This window comes from Grammomys surdaster, unplaced genomic scaffold, assembly GCF_004785775.1.
Source record: "Grammomys surdaster isolate TR1022 unplaced genomic scaffold, NIH_TR_1.0 141, whole genome shotgun sequence".
Classification (NCBI taxonomy): domain Eukaryota; kingdom Metazoa; phylum Chordata; class Mammalia; order Rodentia; family Muridae; genus Grammomys; species Grammomys surdaster.
In genome coordinates this window covers 8,249,693-8,269,495 of record NW_021604599.1, presented here as the reverse complement: position 1 = coordinate 8,269,495, position 19,803 = coordinate 8,249,693, and the positions used below count along the sequence as shown (strand labels likewise).

The 19,803-nt window shown below is 45.3% G+C and overlaps 1 protein-coding gene across 4 annotated transcripts in view; it reads right to left on the bottom strand.

Annotated features, from left to right (window-relative positions):
- Positions 1 to 19,803, bottom strand: part of Tjp2 (tight junction protein 2) — a 124,093-nt gene that overhangs the window by 32,572 nt on the left and 71,718 nt on the right. For all 4 annotated transcript variants that reach the window (XM_028763974.1, XM_028763975.1, XM_028763972.1 and 1 more), the window contains 4 exons: positions 10,427 to 10,480; positions 6,745 to 6,869; positions 4,735 to 4,837; positions 3,145 to 3,763 (listed from right to left, as the gene is read on the bottom strand). In XM_028763974.1, coding sequence (XP_028619807.1) covers positions 3,145 to 3,763; positions 4,735 to 4,837; positions 6,745 to 6,869; positions 10,427 to 10,471 — 892 coding nt within the window. In that variant the 5' untranslated portion in view covers positions 10,472 to 10,480. The remainder of the gene's footprint in view (positions 1 to 3,144; positions 3,764 to 4,734; positions 4,838 to 6,744; positions 6,870 to 10,426; positions 10,481 to 19,803) is intronic.

Genomic DNA, 19,803 nt, shown 5'->3' with positions numbered 1-19,803 from the left:
TGTTTAAAGTGCAATCAGGCAAGAGCACTTGTCTGGCATACACTGGCCCTGGGTTCGATCTTCATCACCAACAAAAGCTGTTTAATAGCTTCTATTAACTATTAAATATTTCTATTTAACTATTTTGGAGAACAAAATAGTTAAAAGAAAAACAGCCCATCAGAAGAGGAACATAAGGCCTTTATTTCTGTACTTAACCAAGGTCAGTTATGACCTGGGCAATCTCATAGGATAATCCCTTCCTTTTACTTTATTTGAAGATTTACATTTTTACTCCCCTGTGTGTGTGTGTGTGTGTGTGTGTGTGTGTGTTGTGGGGGAGGGGTGATGTGTGGGTGCCTTTGGAGGCCAGAAAATGGCGTCAGATCCCTTGGAGCTGGAGTTACAGGCAGTTTGTAAGCTGTCTGACATGGGTGCTGGGAACAACTGTGACCCTCTGGAAGAACACTGAGCATGCCTAAGCACTGAGTCATCTCTCTAGCCCAACGGTGCCTCTCCTTCAAGTATGCATCACAATTCATTAATGGATCTTGAATTGATTTACTGAGTTTCTAACAGTAGTTTAAATTTTCATTGCAATGGAAAGCCTCAGTACATCACACGGAGTAAGTAATATTCCATGAGATTTCCTTTTAAGCTTTTCGTATGTAGGCATATGGTAGCTAATCTTGCGTGTCAACTTGACTAAATCTGCAATCAACTAAAACCCAAGCTGCTGGTCATTTTGTTGAAAATTGAGGAATTTTCCTAATTGTATTGTTTGACGTGAAAAGACACTCTAAATCTGAGTTACATCTTCTAGGAAGCTACATCACATAATAAGGCAGAAGAAGGAAGCCTTGCCTCTGTGTCTGCTTGTTTTCGCTTCCCCTGGCAAGCTCATTTTCCCCTGTTGGTACAGCCCGATTCCAGTGTAGACTAAATACCTCCCAGAGTCTAGCAGATCGTGACTGCCGAGATAGGACATCTAGTCTCATGAACTGTACAGCTGCCAGATGCTTGGTTCTGTGACTTTCATGAGCCTATCATTGTTAAGACTATCAGGACACAGGCCGTGACCACTCTAATGAATCCCTTTACATACACATGTATAATACACACAGACAAAGACACAGTCACACACAAGCTCATTCTATTGGTTCTGATCCTTTAGAGAGCCCTGACTCATACAAGGTGTCTCTGTAATGCATGATATGGTTATTCCTATGACAGCAGCACAGGAGGAACAGGAAATGAGAAGGAAAGGTTTCAAAAGCGATGTCCCTCAGAATGGGTCAGACTTCTTGGAAGGTCTCCTGCCAGATGCTCTCCCTCAAAACTTGTCTGTACTCCACCTTTTGATCTGGATCTGGCTTGGAGACCACTGAAGGGCTTGGGGACCTCTTCACTAATAGCTATAAACATTCGGTGAGATCTTCATGTCCCCAAAGTTGCTGACTAGGATGTTCCTCTCCTCAGCAATGGCACAATCTTGGCTTATAACCCCACCTCACGATCCTGGTACCCCATTACTGACCTTGCATCACTCCAGTTATTTAAGTAGGGAAAACTTAGAAAACAGACTCTTTTTGTCTAAAATCTACGACTACACAATGCCAATCCCGAGCTAAAGAAGAACGAATCTTCCACTTTGTATTGTCAGAGGTTCTTTGCCTTTTTCTTCTTTGACTAGTAATAGAATCAATGAGACAAGGGTTATATTATAAGACAGTTGAAAAGTAGGAAGACCCAAGATTGGAAACGGCTCAACTCCTGTCCATCGCCTTGCTTCGGATCAGCTAAGGGTGAGTTCCAGCTTCCCCACTTGGTCTGCTTCACAATCCTCCTCTATACAAACAGCACCAACAGCTTCACTGCACAGAATTTAATGAATCCTGGATGGGATTAACTGTGCCCACGACTCCAGGAATGCAGTGTGGGGGAAGCCGACTAAGCCAGAGCCAGCTTCCACACACATACTGAAACCCCTGACCTGTAACACAGGAATGAGGTCTCCTACCACCCAGGTTCTTAGGGGGATTAAGAAAAAGACTGTTTACTTAACACTACCCCCAACCTAGAACAGAATACCATCAAGATAAGCTTTGGCCTTGTTTTCCCACACAGAGTCGTACCAGGCTCACCAGAAAAGCCTGTTCACACACCAGACCCCATAGTTCCTGGTTCCGGGGGGCTGGTGGGAGACTCAGAATTCTCACTTAGTTAGCAAGTGTTGTAAGATGTTTGATCACAGTGTAAACCCCAAGATTGCATTATTTGCTGAAAAGCCCTGTTTCTGGCTATGGTGTAGCTCAGCTCTTAGCACACACCTCTAATCCTAAACAATGAAGGTAAAGTTAGCTTGCAGAAGGAAGCACCCGTGTTTGAAAGTGGTGTCTAATTGAGAGGCAGACAAAGTGATGAATCAGAGAAAATTTTGACAGAATAGGATATGCCCAACTCTCATGAAAAGAGAGAGAAAAGGGAAAATACTTAAGGGGCAGTGCAGAGAGAGGAAAAAGAAAGGCAGTTTTCTCTGCCTAGGAGAGTTTTACAGAGACAGGTTGCAGAGAGAACAAGCTAGACACAGGTGAAGACAGAAAGAGCCAGAGAATGAGAAGGAGCCAGAAGATTAGAACAGATTGCCGAAGTTGGTATGAGGCCAAGCAGAACAATTCAGTGAGAAATTTAAGAGAAGCCAGATCAAATCAGTCAGGTTGGAGAGGAGTTTGAGCCAGAACAACTGAGTTGAACCAGCCAGCCAGAGTTCAAAATGAACTAGAAAGGGTAAGCTTATTCAGCAGTAAGTCTCAGAGGCTGAAAATATTCTAGGCCTAGATTAGATTGTACAGAGGCTAGACGCTTCCAGCACTAGGCCTAGGTTAACATATGGAGGCAGTAATCAAAATCACCTGGGTGAATAAAACTTACCTTTACAAACATGTATGGAGGAGAACCTCTCTTAAGAACTGGCCTTGCCACTGAGACAACTGCGTCCTGATCAAGGGACCCTTCTGCGTCTCTGACTCCCTTATAGCAATGATAAATAAATGAGCCCATGGGTGCTGGCCAGTTCAGGTTGATACTGAACACTGGCAGGTGCCAGCTGAGCGCCAGGTGACCCTGGCCAGGTACTGCTTGCATCCCCACATCATGTGTGCCTACCTTCATTTGCTTTGCTTTTCGTCAGAAGGACCCCGATGGGCCTGTCGGGATCATGTTGGCCCTTGTGTTCCTGCCGGGACCTAGACTCGGGGCTGGGGCTTCGGGAACGTAGGTGTTCTCGGCTGCGGCTCCGTTCATAGCGGGTCTCTGGATGGGCTCTACGGTCATATGATGGGCTGTAGCCACCTTCGTAGTCAGGGTCATAGGTTTGATGATAGGAGCGCTCATAGTCTCGGTCGTAGTCCCTGTCGATGCTACGGCCACGGCTGTGGTCCCGGGACACAGTGTCATGGTCCAGACCGCGCTCCAGGCTCCGGCCACGGCTGCGCTCGCGGCTGCGCCCATAGTCTTCGTGGTCCAGGCCACGTTCGAGACTCCGGCCACGGCTGCGCTCCCGCTCCCGGCTCTGTGTGCGCTGATGAGCTCGCCCCCTCTCCCTGCTGTCGTCCCAGCTGTGACTGAGCATATCATGGCTGCTGTGCCGGCTCCTCTCACTGTAGCCGCTGCGGAAACTTCTGCCATCAAATTCATCAATCACTTCAAAACCTCGGTCATCATGACTGAGAGGGGGGCTGCCCTGCAGCGGGGCCACCTGAACCTTCCGGGGCCTCTTGACCACCTATTCAGACAAACAGAGTAGATGATGCAGGACAGTACAGAGACACCTGGGTAGGCAGTGGGCCTGTTTTAACAAAATTGTCCCTCTCTAGTCTCAGTGTGTGTGAGGAGGGTGGGGGTGGGAGTCATACAAAAACAAAACAAACAAGAAAAAAAAAAAACTTAGATCCCTTAAACATCTATATCCCTGTCGATCCTCCAAACCCTTGCACGGATCCAAGGACAGTAAACCTCACTACGTTAGAATAAGAGAAAAACGACTGCAGATGTGAATACACTGCTTTTGAAAACCTCCAAATCCACTTCTGACCAAGAAAGCAAAGCCCCAAAGGCTCTGGTCAGTTCATGGATGTCAAGTGAACAGCCAGGAAATGAGATATTCTGTATATAATTGCTGACATTCCTGAGCGTGTTACAGGAAGAGAGGGGTGAGGGGGAAGGTACCCTTCTAGACTAAAAAGGACCGTAGGTACCGTGGACCTGAGAAGACATGTCTAAGCCATGCTGAGCTGTGGAGTGGGCATCAGATGGTACTGCACAGCTACTGGTGTTCTTGGGTTTGTTGTTGGGATGGCCCTATTCTTAGGAGATGCCTTAGTAGTCATTAGGTAGGATGCTTGCAACCTTCCTCAACAGGTTAACCTGGACACAGCTCCACCACATCTGTAACACCAACCTAGAAAACCATCAAAGCTGCAAGTATGCTGGCCCTAGGTCATATAACTCTGTCCAAATGCTCAGAAGCAAATGGTTGTCTTCTTTGGGCACAGAAAACAAATGTTCTAGAGTTAAATTCAGATCCTCTGCAAGAACGATATGGACTCTTAGTCACAGAACCACCTCTTCAGCCCCTTTATGTTCTGATAAACTAAAAAAAAATTTTTTTGACGATTTTTAAATTTATTTACAGTTTATGTGTAAGGTTGTTGGCTTGCATGCATATACCACACTGAGTGCCCTCCCAAGACTTACGATGGCTGCAACTTTCCCACTTTTCCTAAGCTGCTGAACGGCAAATGAATGGAGCACATCCTCCATGGGAGTGCCGTTGACCATGACCACCCTGTCGTTTTCTCTGTGAACAAAAAACAAGCATCAGTCATCCTGAACCCTGGGGAGAGAACAAAAGCAGCAGATGAGCCCGAGAAGCTTATTAAGTAAGGGACTGAGGGTGCAATGGCTTACAAGTCAGGCCAACTTGGTCTGAGCTCTTCAGAGGTAAGAAACCGGAGGCTACATGCTCAAGAAACCAGAAGCCACGTGGTCTACTTCTGGATGCTTATTAAGAACCACCGTGTTTGTGTAAAAGGCCTGTCCTATCCAGACCATGGGGTCACTCCAGAAAGCCTGAATCAGCCTGGACAGCAATAGGAATTGAGTGACAGTCCTAGGTGCTGCAAAAGCCTTCTTGTAAGCTCTGAAATAGGTACACATCCATCTGTGTAATGTTGGCAGGGAAAGAGGTCAAAAGCTTGCCTCAGATTCTTTTACTATTTAGAGAAAGGGTCTCATGTAGGCCAAGCTGGCTTTTAATTCACTGTTTTGCCAGCCATGACTGTAACTAATCATTCTGTGTCTGGCTCCATTTCCTGAATATGTTGATTACAAATGAGTACAATCAGGCCTGGCTTCTTTGCCTCAAGATTCTCAAAGAAACTTTAAAAAAAAAAAAAAATCACAGAATCTTATTTATTACTCAGGCTCATCCAATGTTATCTTAAAATTTCATATTACTCTAAATAAGAGACTAATTTTGATAAGACTATCAACTAATAGGATAGGAACACAGAGATCCTAAATCTCACACAAATTCAACTTTTGAATGATCTGGCTGATGAAGCCACAGAAACCGGCTTTAAACTCTTTCCTGATAGGATTCAGAATCTATCTTTTAAAGTAGGTTATCTCTTCAGAAGGCTGACAGATAACTTGGGTTTAACTATCATGAAATTTCCTATTAAAATCTGTTGGGGGGGGATATTAGTCAGGTTTTTATTTGGGGGAATTCTGCTAAAGATTAACCCAAGACTAAGTGCTCTACTACTGAGGTACATTCCTAGCCATGTTCATTAAATTCTGAAATAATATCTACTAAGACATGTATAAAAACTCAATTCCCACTGAGAATTGTGGGAACTGAGGTGGGCAATTCTGACAACTAGGTTGGATTGAAAAGCACCCAGAAGGTTAGTAAAGCTCTCTCTTAGTGTGTGGGGATGTTTTCAAGAGAATGAAGGGGTGCTAGACCCACCCTGATATGGGTGACCCCCATCCTATGTGCTTGAGGAAATAAAGAAGAAAGACAGGAAGGGCAGGTATTGTCTCTGTGTTTCCTGTTCTCTGCTGCCCAGCCACCATGTCATTAGCTGCACTGTTCTAGAACATTCTCCTTTCACAACAGGTTAAACTCTCTGAGAAGAGGAGTCAAAATAGATAAGTGCTTCTCTTAAATTATTTTCTTAAGTATGGTAATATAAGCTACCCATACAGAAATGGTTCCCAAAGTCTGAGACTGTAGCTCAATTGGTATGTTTGTCTAGCACCCAAGAAGCCCTGGGTCCAGTCCCCAGAACTGTATAAATGGTGTGTGGTGGTGTAAGCCCAGCACATGGGAAGCAGAGGCAAAAGACCTAGAATTCAAAGTCATCCATGTAGAGAATTGGGAGACTAGCCTGGGCTACAGACAATGTCAACAAAGTAAGGGGGGTGGGGGGAAGGAAACAGAACATTTACGAGGTTCCAAACCCCCAAGTGATGGTTCTCACTGCCTCCCTATGGGAAGCAGGAGGTTCCACACACAGGATTTCCCTCTTCCAAGTCTAGATGTTCCCCAAAGTTAAGTGACTGTTAAGGCATAATGTATTAGCTGTGATCCTGATTCTCACTCAAAGACTTCAAACATAAATGAGCACAACCATCAGAACACCCCCATCAAGTGTCCGAGTGTAGGGCTGGGGGCGAGGTGAGCTTGAGGACACTTACTGAAGCAAGCCATCAGCAGGTCCACCTGGGAGCACATCTGAAATGACGATTGACGTCTCCCCATTTTCAAAGTGGGGGTTGTCTCTGCCTCCCGACACTGCAATTCCAAATCCTCTTTTAGAATCCTGTTCATTAGAATTAGAAGAAGAAAAAGAAAACTGTATGAAAAAAAAATCCTTCCATAAGTGGCTTTCAGGATTTATTACAAGCACTCAATAAAATAAAGGTCAAATCAATAACCAGAGACAGCTCAGGAACAGATGGGCTTACAGAAACAAATGAAAAACAAAATAAAGCCGCACGCTGTGGTCGGCTGACAGGTTCCTAAAGGGAACCTGCTTATCTAAGGGAGCAGCCTTGTGGAAGGCAGAAAAGATTGACACCCCAGGCTGATATTAGCGCAAAAGGCAGTCTTTTGTCTAAACAGGGATGTGCTGTTTTAATGCCAGGCAGATCCATTCACAGCATCGTTTGATCTGAGCTGGAACGACCTCAATAAAAATTGATTCTGTGTGAAAATGTATTTTTAAACTCTATCTTCAGATGAATGTGCCCATGCCTGTAATTCCAGTACTTGGGAGGTGGAGGAAACAGAATCAGGAATCCAAGGTTCGCCATGATTACATGGTGTACTGGAGTCTGGCCAGGTCTACATGAGACCCCTTGTCAAAAAACAAGCAACAGCGCTATGGCATATCTTTACATTCAAGTTAGAAGAGACGGCAATTATATTTTAAATTAGAGTTAAAAGAACCTCACTGACTTTAAAAATGAAACCTAAACCCAAACAGAAAGCTGCTGTTATGAAGCTGGGACTCAACGGGAAGAAACTCTAGTGGACAAAGGAGCTTGCAACCAAGTCTAACAACCTAAACTCAATCCCTGAGACCCACGTGGTGAAAATAAATCACGTCCACATATCCTCAGACCTCACAAAGGGCCGTGGCATGAGAGTACGAAAGTACATACACAACTAAAACATTTAATAAGATAAATAAACAAAAAGCCAGTATTGTGATCTTAGAAAGAGTAAAGCACGAAATGCTTCCCAATGTTCAAACAAGATGGGAAATAAAGTTTTATGATCCATAATTGATTCAGCAATGCATACAAGTGAACCTAGGAAATGTATAATCTTACTTCGGTGTTTAAAAGGCTAAACCCCACAATAGGGACCCTCTCTCTCTATGGCTTCGGACTTGCCAACACCAACACCTGGGACCTGGTTTTAGAAAGAGGCAGTTCCATCTTCTAAACCAAGCCTCAGATCCCTTATTTTTGCAATCTGTGGACCACATCTCAAGGGAAACATGATCTCTGGTAAAAAGGGCACAGATGAGAATTAGAGAAATGTCTGGAATTAAACGGGTAAACGGCAACTGAAGAATCTGTAATAACCGATCTGGAATATGGACACTGATCCAGTGATGAAGTTCTAAGAGTCAAAGGAAAGTTCTCCCTTTGAGGAACTGAGCATCTTTCTACAATGTCACAGAACTTAGATTCGGAGCAGGATGATCTCTGTGGAGCCCAGAAATGCACACTGATGCCCACAGCTTGCTGCCAGGATTGGGGCAGGTTGCTCAGATACAGACTGTAAAAGACAAGCTGACTGCCTGTGAGGTAGGGCAGAAGCAGGCTTGCCTAGAGTGTGAGACCGTGTGTGTGTGTGTGTGTGTGTGTGTGTGTGTGTGTATGCACATGTATTTGGGAATGAGGGCATGACTGATTGCAGTTCTAGAGTAATCAGCACAAGCAAACAACACACAGAGTGGGCTAATAATACCTATCAGGATAGAAAAAATTAGAAATAACATGTATGTATTAAGAGCAAATACATGGCAGCATCTATGGAATGAAAGAAGCTGCATGTATTCCCTCATTTAATCAAAAAGGATAACCTCTGGGGCCAGTTGAAGTGGCATCACTCAGGAGGCAGAGATAACAGCAGGTAGATCTCTGTGAGTTCAAAGGCCACCCTTGTTAACAAACAAGTCCAGGACAGCCAGGGCTGTTACACAGAGAAACTCTCTATCTCGAAAAACCAAAAGGAGGGTGGGGGTGTAACATCTGGAGAGGACTCCCACCTAGCGCCATAAGGCACAGGAGGGGAATAGCATTTCTGAGACATCCCCAGACAAGAGAGGCCTGGGTGCCACTAAGATGAGGAAGTCGGTGGTGAGAGGGAAGAGAAAGGGAAGCTGAACTGTGTGTGCACTGGGAAGACAGGACTAGAGAGTCAAGGATAGTGACGTAAATAACTGACGATGCCACCTGAGGCCATGGTGAACTCCCACCAAAGGCCATGTTTGGGTCTGTGGCCCTGCAGCAGTAGGAGTCTGTTACCAACAAAGGCGAAGGTCTGGACTGCCGCCTAGGGCCATGCTGATATCTGAGGGCTGTGCAGAGCTGGCCCTATCCCTCACTGGCTGCAGCACTCAGGAGAGTGGGTGGTGAGAGGCAAACATCCTGGGCAGCACAGAAGAACTGATCCTGGGGGTTGGGGGGACACAGGGAAGGGGACAGGTGGACCAGCCCTGAGGGTGTGGCCTGGGCAGTATGGGAGAGCTGGCCCCCAATGGCATGGGTGTAGGAAGAGTTGTCAGGGTAACCAACTTAGTTACCACCCAGGCCCAGAACCAGGGCTTTGAGCTCACCCATCCCAATATCTAGCCCATCTCTGAACTGCTGGAGCTCACGAACGATCTGATCCTCCAGAACCAGAGCTGCAGGGTCTCCACAACACAGGGCAACAACAGGACTATCTGAGAGGAGTCCCAGTGGGGATCAGTACTGATAGTGTAGCAGAAGCCAGAGGCCTCGAACCAGAGCAGTGACTCACTGCAATCAACATCTGCAAGAAAAGCTGTTTGAGCAAAAGAGTTACCGTGTGACATACTGTGACACACAGCAACTTCCACAGCGAGATTTTGTGTTTGTTTTCTTTGTGGGGGGGACACTGCAGGGGCGGAAGGCAGATATGGAGGGACAGGGAGATGAGTGGGACAGGGGTGATTAGTATGAATTGTACAAAGGATCAATAAAAAGTTTCTAAAAAAAATAAAATAAAAGGAAACATCTGTGAGGTGATTTTAAAAAACAAAAATATAGGTAGTGTTCTACTTTCAATCCCAAGCAAAGAGTAAACAGAAAGTTTTTTGTATGGAGGGAGTAGAGTTGTGTGTCAGTGTGTGTGCATGTGGGGGGGTAGAGTTGTGTCATTGTATATGTATGTGTGTATGTATGTGTATGTAGTTGTGTCACTGTGTATGTAGAGTTGTGTGTCATTGTGTTTGTGTATAGGGGGTAGGGTTATGTGTCATGTATGTGAATGGGGGTAGGCTGTGTGTCATTGTGGGGGAGGTAGAGTTGTGTCATTCTGTGTGTAGGGGGTAGAGTTGTGCGTCATTGTGTGTGTGTGTGTGTGTGTGTGTGTGTGTGTGTAGGGAGTAGATTGTGTATACAGTGTGTATCTGTGTCTGGAGGGTACATGGGTGTGCATGTGGAACTCAGAGGACAACCCTGGTTGTCATTCTTCAGGCATATTTGCCAGCCAGTTCCAACAATGCCCTGCCTACCTCAGAGAAACTAAAAACAAACCTCTAAAGGCAAAAGTGAGCAACATCCATGAACTGGGCAACACCAAGTCAAGCGGAGGCTACACGGAGCACGCAGAACTCACCTTCTGCAGCGTCACGGTGTACTGCTCCCATATCACCTCCTCCATGCCTGGGCCCTGTGTGACAGCAAAGGCAACATGAGAACACTGAACACCCCAATGCCAGAAACTGACTCCAGCTCACACTCTCCACGTGCTAAAAAGAGCAGGCATTTGCTCAAAATCTTACCCTGCTTATAATCATACAAGACCTTCTAGGAAAGGATAGTCTTGTTACTAAGATATTATATGAAAGACGTAGTGAGAAGCCTTAAAAAGAGATTAAGTTCTGAGTTGTTTTACAACCACTCCGATTAGGTGTTAATAACATCTCATTTGGGGGCCAGCAAGAACCAAGGCCTGAAAGTTGTCCTCTGACCTCCCCATATGCACCACAGTGATCACGGATTCATAAATACACACCTACCTTAAATAAAACGTAACAAAATTTTAACTGCATTTAAAAATATCTTCCCATTTCTCTCTCTGCTGTCAAAAATGACCTTTTGACAATTTTTTTTTAACATCTCAAACTAAAGAAACCCTTGGCCTTGTATTCAGTAGGATGTCAAACTGAATGAACTGGGGAATCTTCTGGCTTTTCCTCATTATTAGCTGGTACACAACAGAGCTCTGAGACTTCCTCTGCTAACACAACTCCAAGAGATGTTCCAAGGAGAGCCTTAATACAGTGGTGCTACTTTAAGACTAAACAATCCATTAAACACATGTAGTCTTAAGAAAGCTAGAAATGTCGAGAGAGTACAATGTTACAGACAAGTTAGCAAGCTGAAGCAGGCAGATACAGAGAGAGAAGTACAACATCTAAAGGAACAGATGATCAGAGGGGCTACAGTAGAGGAAAAATACTTAAACACAGGGACCACAGAGACACTTGCCTAGATCAGAAATAGTGTGAAAATAACTAGAAGGTATCACTCTGGAGAATTCCTATCAATGGGCTTGTGAAATTCAGGTTTGGAAATGTGTCCTATTCAGAAAGTGGCTGCACATCTTCCTAAAACATGTCAAGTGGCACTGATAATGTAACCACATGGGAAATGCAAGGCTCCTCTCCAAGGGACATGTTTAAACAAAGGCTTCACAGAACTCTCAGATATGTAAGAAACCTGAGTTCACAGTTCACTTGCACTCATGTGCACATGCATGTACACACCACACATGCATGTGTACACACACACAGTTAAAGTTACAAGATATACACACACACACACAGTGAAAGTTACAAGAAACAAACTATGGGATCAATGGCCGTATTAGAAACATCAATAACAACCCAAAAGTATGTAAAACAATTCATGTTTTAAGAAATTAGAAGACATCATTGAAAGTATAGTTATCCATGATCAACAGACCATCAGAAGAACCAAGCAAAGAAATCTGAAACATAATTTTTAAAAATGTAAAGAACCGCATACTATCAGCAGCAGAAGACAGCAGCCATAAACAGATGCAGAGAGACTATTCAGAACACAGCACAAGGCCTGAAACTGAGAGGTGTCACACAGAGGACCGAGAGTCAGAAGCTTCGGGAAGCTAATCCTGCACTGATAATCATATAGATGAACAGGCACTGGAAAATATCCAGATATTATGGAGTTTCTCCCTGTTCACAGAGACAGTGATGCCAACTGGTAACACTTGACCAGGTAACCCACTCCCTCTGGAAGCAGGAGGTTAGGAAGCCACAATTCTGTTTGCACAGAAGATGAAACAGCCAACTGCTGGGTGACTTAACTGATTACTCAGACTGAGAGGTATTTGTGCCTCTTGCTCCTCCCTCCCGCTCCCAGTGTGCTCAATTCTGGGACATTCCCATGGCTCATGCCATCTGGCTCCAGGAGATCAGAATTCTCAAAGATTAAAAAAACTACAATTTATATTACATCTAGGGTCAAAAAGATATGGAGGTGAGAAGGTGCAGTAGGGCAGGCAAAGTCGTGGCTCTCGGCGTGCATGGGACTAGGCAGGGGTAGTGGGGCTGGCAGGGTTCTGAAGTTTAGAACTCACATGGATCCACAGATTCTCAAAGGCTGAGGGAGAAACAATGAAACATGCCCTACCACAAACTGTTTGTTTAGCATAACCATTAATTTTTTTTTTGCTTTGTTTTGATGTTTCTTTACGTCAGGGTGGGGTGTTCTTTTCTTCCGCCATGTTGGGGATCAAACCCAAGGTCTTGTGCACATACATGTAGCACGTGTTACCCTGAGTTATACTCCCAGCCCAGTTTCTCTATTTTAATTAATGACAGTAGGCTGGTCATAACACACATATGACTTTAATCACAGCACTCATGAGGCAGAGACAGAAACTGTGATTTTCGGACCTGCCGGGGCCTCACAGTGAGAATCTATCCCAAAAGAAGAAAAAAAAAACAAAAGACTGTAACATACTCAAGATGAAGTGGCCCGGGAGGGAGGCAGAGGTGGGACTGAGTTTTACATCTTGTGAGGATGGGAGAATGCATCATACATTCAATATTTAATAAGCATTTTGTAGATACCAATCATTTTGTCAGTCCAATAGTAAGGTGGCATGGGGCATGGGACACCAAGAGATGCTCAACTTCTCGCTGAGGAAATAACATCCAAGGTAGTACCTGGCTCTTGATGTTTTAATACAGTTTCAATTCTGCGGGGGACAAGGCGCATATAAGCAGCTTCTACTGGGAGAAGGAAGGTAGGCGCAGTGTGAGCGGTGGACAGGTACAGAGACAGAGAGGAAGGTGAGGTGGGGGAAGTGGGGGAGCCTCACACCTCAGCACCTCTTCTTTTTTAAAAGCTAAAATCAACTTTATTAGAAAAATAAAGGTGGAATTGAATTTTGATCAGGGAAGTCACAGAAGGATCTGCCATCCCAATCTCAGCAAAGATCTGGACTCCATCAACAGGCCCAGGCACCTTGTCAACCTCAGGGGGTAAGATTTCCTCCACCAGAAAGCAGCTTCCATATGCACTCTGTGATTTTTCTCCAATGACTTTACTTTCCACAGAAGGAACATTAACAGTACCACCCTCCTTGCTAGAACAAGTCATTCCTAGAAGTTTGGAACTATGTGACCTACTGCAGATAGGGAGCTCTTTGTATAGGTTATTTTAAGAATGGCCCTGACCTGGGTCAGGGAGTTACTCGGTCTGTTATTTGTATGCCTTTTGCAGAGCTCATTTTCTTGGGAAAACCTTGACCAAACAGATAACTGTCCTTTAAGCATGGGAAGACAATTCGGTTGGTAAAAGTGCTTGTGGCACAACCATAGGGACCTGCGTTCAATCCCTAGAATTGAGGGGAAAACATCACCCAGTAATCCCCAGCACTGGGCAGCTGCAGACAGAAGGACCCGATAACTAGCAGGTCTAGCCGATGTGGCAAGTTCCCGGCTCTATGAGACCCTGTCTCAAACACCAGCTCCTGAGGGTCCACACTAGGAACCCTAGACTCCACACACAAGCCCCTATACACACACATGTACTCTGCCTCACAAGCCCCTTTACACACACATGCACTCCGCCTCCCAATGCACACAAAAGGAAATATTTAAAAACAACCACAGGCAGATAACTAAGTCTTGACTACCTGTAGCAACTCTGAACAGCCAACGTTTAAGCTCTGTGTCCAGATCTGCTTCCCAGTGAGAACGAAGATTCATCCCAAGCTGCTTGTTAGGAGCACACAACAAATACCCATGCCACACTGCCCTGTATGCTAAAAGTAATGAGAGAAATCTCTCCTGTGATGTGGAAGCCCCCACATAGGGATACAGGCTTCTACAGGATAAGGTTAAGTGTTTGATCCGAAACATAAAATTCTCTAATACACACAAAGTGGTATGTTAACCTGTACCCAAGAAGCCAAGCTTTGCAGAGATTTCTGACACATGAGAAACGGCAGCCTTTGACTCGTGAATCCAGTAAACTGGCTATCAATTTCACCTAGGTCTGTTCAAAATAAGACGAGTATTTCAAATTCTACCATTGACCGCAAGCCACATTCTGCAATCTCACAATTTGTTACTGAAAGCTGCCAAGACACAAATAAATCGGAGGATAAAGGAGTCACTGTGCCACTGTGTGAAGGGCTTGTTCCCCTCCGGCAGAGAAAGCAGGAGAAAGAAAGGGGGAAGCTTTAAAAAGGACTCACATGGCCTTTCCATCTCTCCAACTTTTTAACTGCCTGGATCCACATCCTCTGGAGGACCTGAGCAGCCCTCATGGCTCCGCAGAGTCAGGGCTGGCCACTGCCTACCTTCTGGGCTGCTCACCCATTTCCACCACTCCACGTGGTTACGTAAGGCGGATACAATAGTAGCCCACATTCCCAGCAAAGCCTGTTGCCATCTCACAGTGACACATCCATGCAGCAGGGACGCCAAGTGCTTTGAAAAGCACTACTTGTGAGGCAAGAAGAAAGCAGTCTGGGCTCACGCCACTCCAACAGCCGTCTTTTCCTGCCTTTCTCCCACGCAAGGAGGAGGGCGGCACTGGGGTATGGATTTCTTCCAGCCACGCAAAATCATTTGGTATTTACTCATAACATATTAAGTACCACTAGCCTTCCACATCCAAAAATCCTGTCAGTGTGATTTAAAAATAGTCTTAGGAGCTAGAAAGGTGGTTCAGTAGTTCGGAGATCTGAGTCTGATTTCTAGAACTCAGATTTCCAGAACTGCTTATAACTCCAGTTCAGGGAACCAGAGGTCTCCGTGAACACACATGGCATATACTCACTGACAGACATGCACATGAATGAAAATATAAATAACCTTTTAAAATTTAAGACACACACACACAAGATAAAAAACAAAAAGGCCACCCTTACCTCCCAGCTCTGGGTAGGAAGAGATAGTGGGAAGAATGGGTGGACCATTTGTACCCTGTGGTGAAACTGTCTCAGCACAAATAGTAGCAAGACAAGACAAAACAAAATTGTCCATACTAAACATGTACAGCCTTTTTGAGTGATTATTCCCTAAATAATAGTACTTTATATAGCATTTCGACTACAGTCAGTATTATAAGGAACCTTGAGCTAGCTGGAAGTATATGGAAGATCTATAGTGTCACAAATGCTACACCACTTTATATAAGAGACTCAAGCATCTGCAGGTTTTAGTGTGCAAGAGACTCTTGGAACCAGGGGAACAGGGAATAATTGTGAACAAGAGCAAGGCTACAAAAAGGAAAAGAGAAGAAACTTGTCCACTGACACGCTCCATACCAGAAGTATAAAAGCCCAGGAAATTATCAGGTAAACTGGGCGGCTAGAATACTGGTGTCAACCACTCAAAAGGCATAGTGAGAAACTGTACATTCTTGGTGGAAACAAGAGCTGGTACAGGTGGGCACCATCTCAGGGATGGAGAACTTGCTCAGCAAAGTTCCTGCCTCTCCTAATCTTACCATAAACTCAGAGAAATGACAAAGAGCTCTGTCACTGTTTCTTGAGTAGTTTTGGATTCTGAACACCAGGATGCTTAGGCTTGCAACCAAAGGCCGGGTTTTCAGAAGTATGGTCTCAGGCAGTTCCAGGAAACTCCTGCTACCAACACCAAGTGTCATGGCAACAGGCTGAGCTGTTGCAAGCAAAGAATGTGCCTCCTGGTTTCTCTGAGACTGGGACACTATCAAAATTTGGACCACGTCATGGAGATAACTTGAGGTAACAGCTAGGATATAAGTCTGCGGATTTTGGCTTTGTTTGTCTTTTAGATTTTATTTTCATGTGTAGAGTGCTTTGTCTACATGCGTGTCTGTGTACCAAATGTATTCCTGAGGGTTGCTCACGGAGGCCAGAAGAAGGCATAAGATCCTGTGGAACCAAAGTTATATAGACTTTTGTGTGGGTGCTAGAAAAACTGAAGCCAGGTCCTATGGAAGAGCAGCCAGTGCTCTCAACTGCTGAGCCATCTCTCCAGGCCTTAAGAAGTAAGCTTTAAAGCCTTAACTCTGAGGTACAATTCTTGTTCTAGGACACTGGATGTGCTGTGCCCTTTCCCACCTACACCTCAGAGGATCAGCAACAGTCACAAATGAGGCAAGTCCCCTGCAGCTGTGTAGAGCAGTAGAGCCCAGCCTTGGAACCATCAGAACCACCACAGCCTGTTGCCTTTGTCAGAAGGACATTTGCAGGACAGTTGCCTGGCTCCAAAGGTCAGGCGTTTCAGAGTGCCTGCAACCATACACATAGGAATCCTAGATTCCTGATACAGTCAGGAAACATTCACTACACAGCATACACTGTGAGAAACAACTCAGTCACTCTCCTACGACAGTCCCAGTCAGTGGGGAGGTGAGATGTTTAAGCAAATTATTCTAACTCAGTGTAAGGGCAACAGCAGAGCAACAAACACAAAGCTCATTTATTCAACATGCACTCTGCCAGTACCAAGTGGATGGCAGACCCTGCCCTGCTGCAAACACTGAGGGATACGCACCAAATGCCTTGCCCTCGGAGGGAAGGAGAGCTTTAACCGTTAAGCAATTCAACTCTTTCTTGTTCTCTCTCTCTATCAGCATCTGTATTTTATTTTGAGGAAGGATTTGAATCTGTATCCCAGGCTGGTCTCAAACTATGTTCCTGTTTCTGTCTCTCTCTCACAAGCTGGGATCATATGCATAGTCACCATGTCCCATGAATGCTATGGATATGAACATGGGAAGGATTAATTAATCATAAGCCAGTCTGGAGAGCTGTCCGGGGAAAGGCACCAGCAGGCAGGTACAAAGGTTCTCTGAGGTAGGACCCCGCTCAGTCATTAGCTGTGGCGGGTAAACTGATGACGTATGAACAAGTACATAAAATGAACTACAGCAAGCTGGGGTAGAGGAAAACGCCTGCCACAGAAGCACCTTCTCCCACAAGTTCACAGGAGCTCCTGGCTGAAGAAGGACAAACTAGAAAGGAATTCTGTGTGGAGGGAACAGCATTTTCTGATCCAAGGTCACGAACTTGTGAGGTGTGCTCAAGATGGTGGCTGGGGAGTACACTTTATTAGCACATTCTCTATGTGAACATGTCGAAATGGCTTAGTCTAAATCTTGGGAGCCCTGGAAATACAAATCCACTTGGGCAACAGGCCACAAGATGATTACAAACACTGGCAGGGAAGGAAGGCGCCAGCACTGAGCAGAGCATCACACTTGAGGGCCTCAACACAGCTTCTCAATGGATGCCCGCACTCCATGGGTTAGCTGCACCTGTCCCCCTTTCAGAGTTAGGAAAGCTGAGGCCAGAGACTTTCCATGGCTCGCCATTGTCTCAGATGAATCTGAGTCTGACTACAGGAGGTGAGGGGAACGTTCTCCACACTGAACCTTTGATGAATATTAGAGCGGCTATAAAGAAGGAAATGAGGAAAGGGGGTGGAGAAGATGTTGGAGAGAAGGAAGAAAGAGTGGAGGAGGGCAGATCAGGGATTCTGGCTATGCCCATAATCCTGGCACTTAGGAGAGAAACAGAATGAGTAGGACCAACAATTCAAGTACAGCCTGGGCTACATATTCAGATCCTGCTTCAAAATAAAGGGGGAAGGGAGGGGAGCACAAACTGAATCATCAAGGTCCTCCATAGACCTAACTAACACTGGGGTGGAAACCCCACAACACCATCCGTTAAGTGGTCAGAGCTTTGTGTACACAGCATCCCTGTGGCGTTCTGTGGCGTTTTCATCCCTGTCAGCCGGATCACTTGGAGATCAACTGCAATCCACAGGAGAGCTTGTCAAAGAACCACCTGCTAGCCCCAGCCCACCTCCCTCTAGCGGGGACATTTGTGAGTCCCTTCCTACAACCCAGGGTATTGCACCTCACAAACCATCATCCAGCACTCAGGGGGTTGAGGCAGGAAGATCTCAAAGGGCTCTGGGCTAGCCTAGGCTTTAAAATGAGGCTACGTCCAAAAACTAAAACCTCTGCTGATGAGACACAATTTTGAAACACTTGTCAAATAAATCAACATGCACCATTCCCCCAAACTCCCAAGATATTAAACTATTTTCCCTTCCCCCAAGATAGAAAACTACTCTAACTCTTCATCCTACAATGAGTAGGTTTTTTGCCCCCTTTTGGGGGAAAAGAACAAACTAGTTCTATTTAGTAAGAAAAGTTATAGGCATAGTCTAGAGCACATGTCTTCTGTATCTCTTAGTCATTAGGTCATGGGAACAGGGCTTCCACCATCGGGCACCTTCCCAGCAGTTTTCAGAGCCTGCTTTTCTCCTGGCCCTGGGCTGACCCAGCTGGTGCTGCCACGGAACCCAGGCATCTTCTCTTTCCTTCCTTCTGCCTCTGGTCATTTTCTTTCACCCATTTCTGGAAGCTATCTCAGCTCTCTGAGGGCTTTCATAGGCTCAATCTGCATAACAATTTTCTTGGCCACAATCTAGCCCGTAACATGGCTTGTTTACAACAATGTCAACAGCACGCTGGGTGACACAGTAGACTCTTCCGATTTCACCATGGTAACCTTTATGGAGTGTTCCTTTCTAAACAGTACCCATCCCCTTGAGGTCCACAGCAACACCCTTCTTGTAGAACTGCATGTGTGACCAGAGGACCAACTCCATGTTTTCTAAAAGGAACAGAGAACATATAAAGGTACATATGGAAGGTGGCAACTGGGTGCACTGAGGCAGCAGGCCGCTTGAAGTGAAGTCTCAAGACAGCAAGACCTATTTCTCAAATCAGTGATAGAGAAGGCTTTCTGGCAGGTCCCCAGCATGAATGATGGACATTTCTGACCAACTGCTGAGACACAACAGTTATGAAGTTTTGATTTTTAACCTAATCCTACTGTCTTAGGGTTTTTCTGCTGTGAAAAGACATCATGACTAAGGCAGCTCTTCTAAGGACAACATTTAATTGGGGCTTGGGCTGGCTTACAGGTTCAGAGGTTCAGTCCATTATCATCAAGGCAGGAACATGGCAATATCCAGGCAGGCATGGTACAGGAGGAGCTGAGAGTTCTACATCTTCATCTAAAGACTGCTAGCAGATTATTTGACTTCCAGGCAGCTAGGATGAGGGTCTTATAGCCCACACCCACAGTGACACACCTACTCTAACAGGGCCACACCTTCTAATAGTGCCACTCCCTGGGCCGAGCATATACAAACCATCATACCTAATGTAAACATTTTGGGGAATGTTTATATAAAAGAATTAGGACAAGATAACAGAAGGCGTGAGGACACACAGCACAATCACTAGTTTTAAAGTAACCACACTGTTTAAAAAGGGTTAGGGGCAAGAGGGGCACAGTGACACACATCTTAAATCCCAACCCGATGGAGGCAGAGGCAGGTGATCTTCGAGTTCAAGGACAGCCTAGTCTACAGAATGAGTTCCAGGATAGCCAGGGCTAGTTAAGAGTACTTGTTTTCT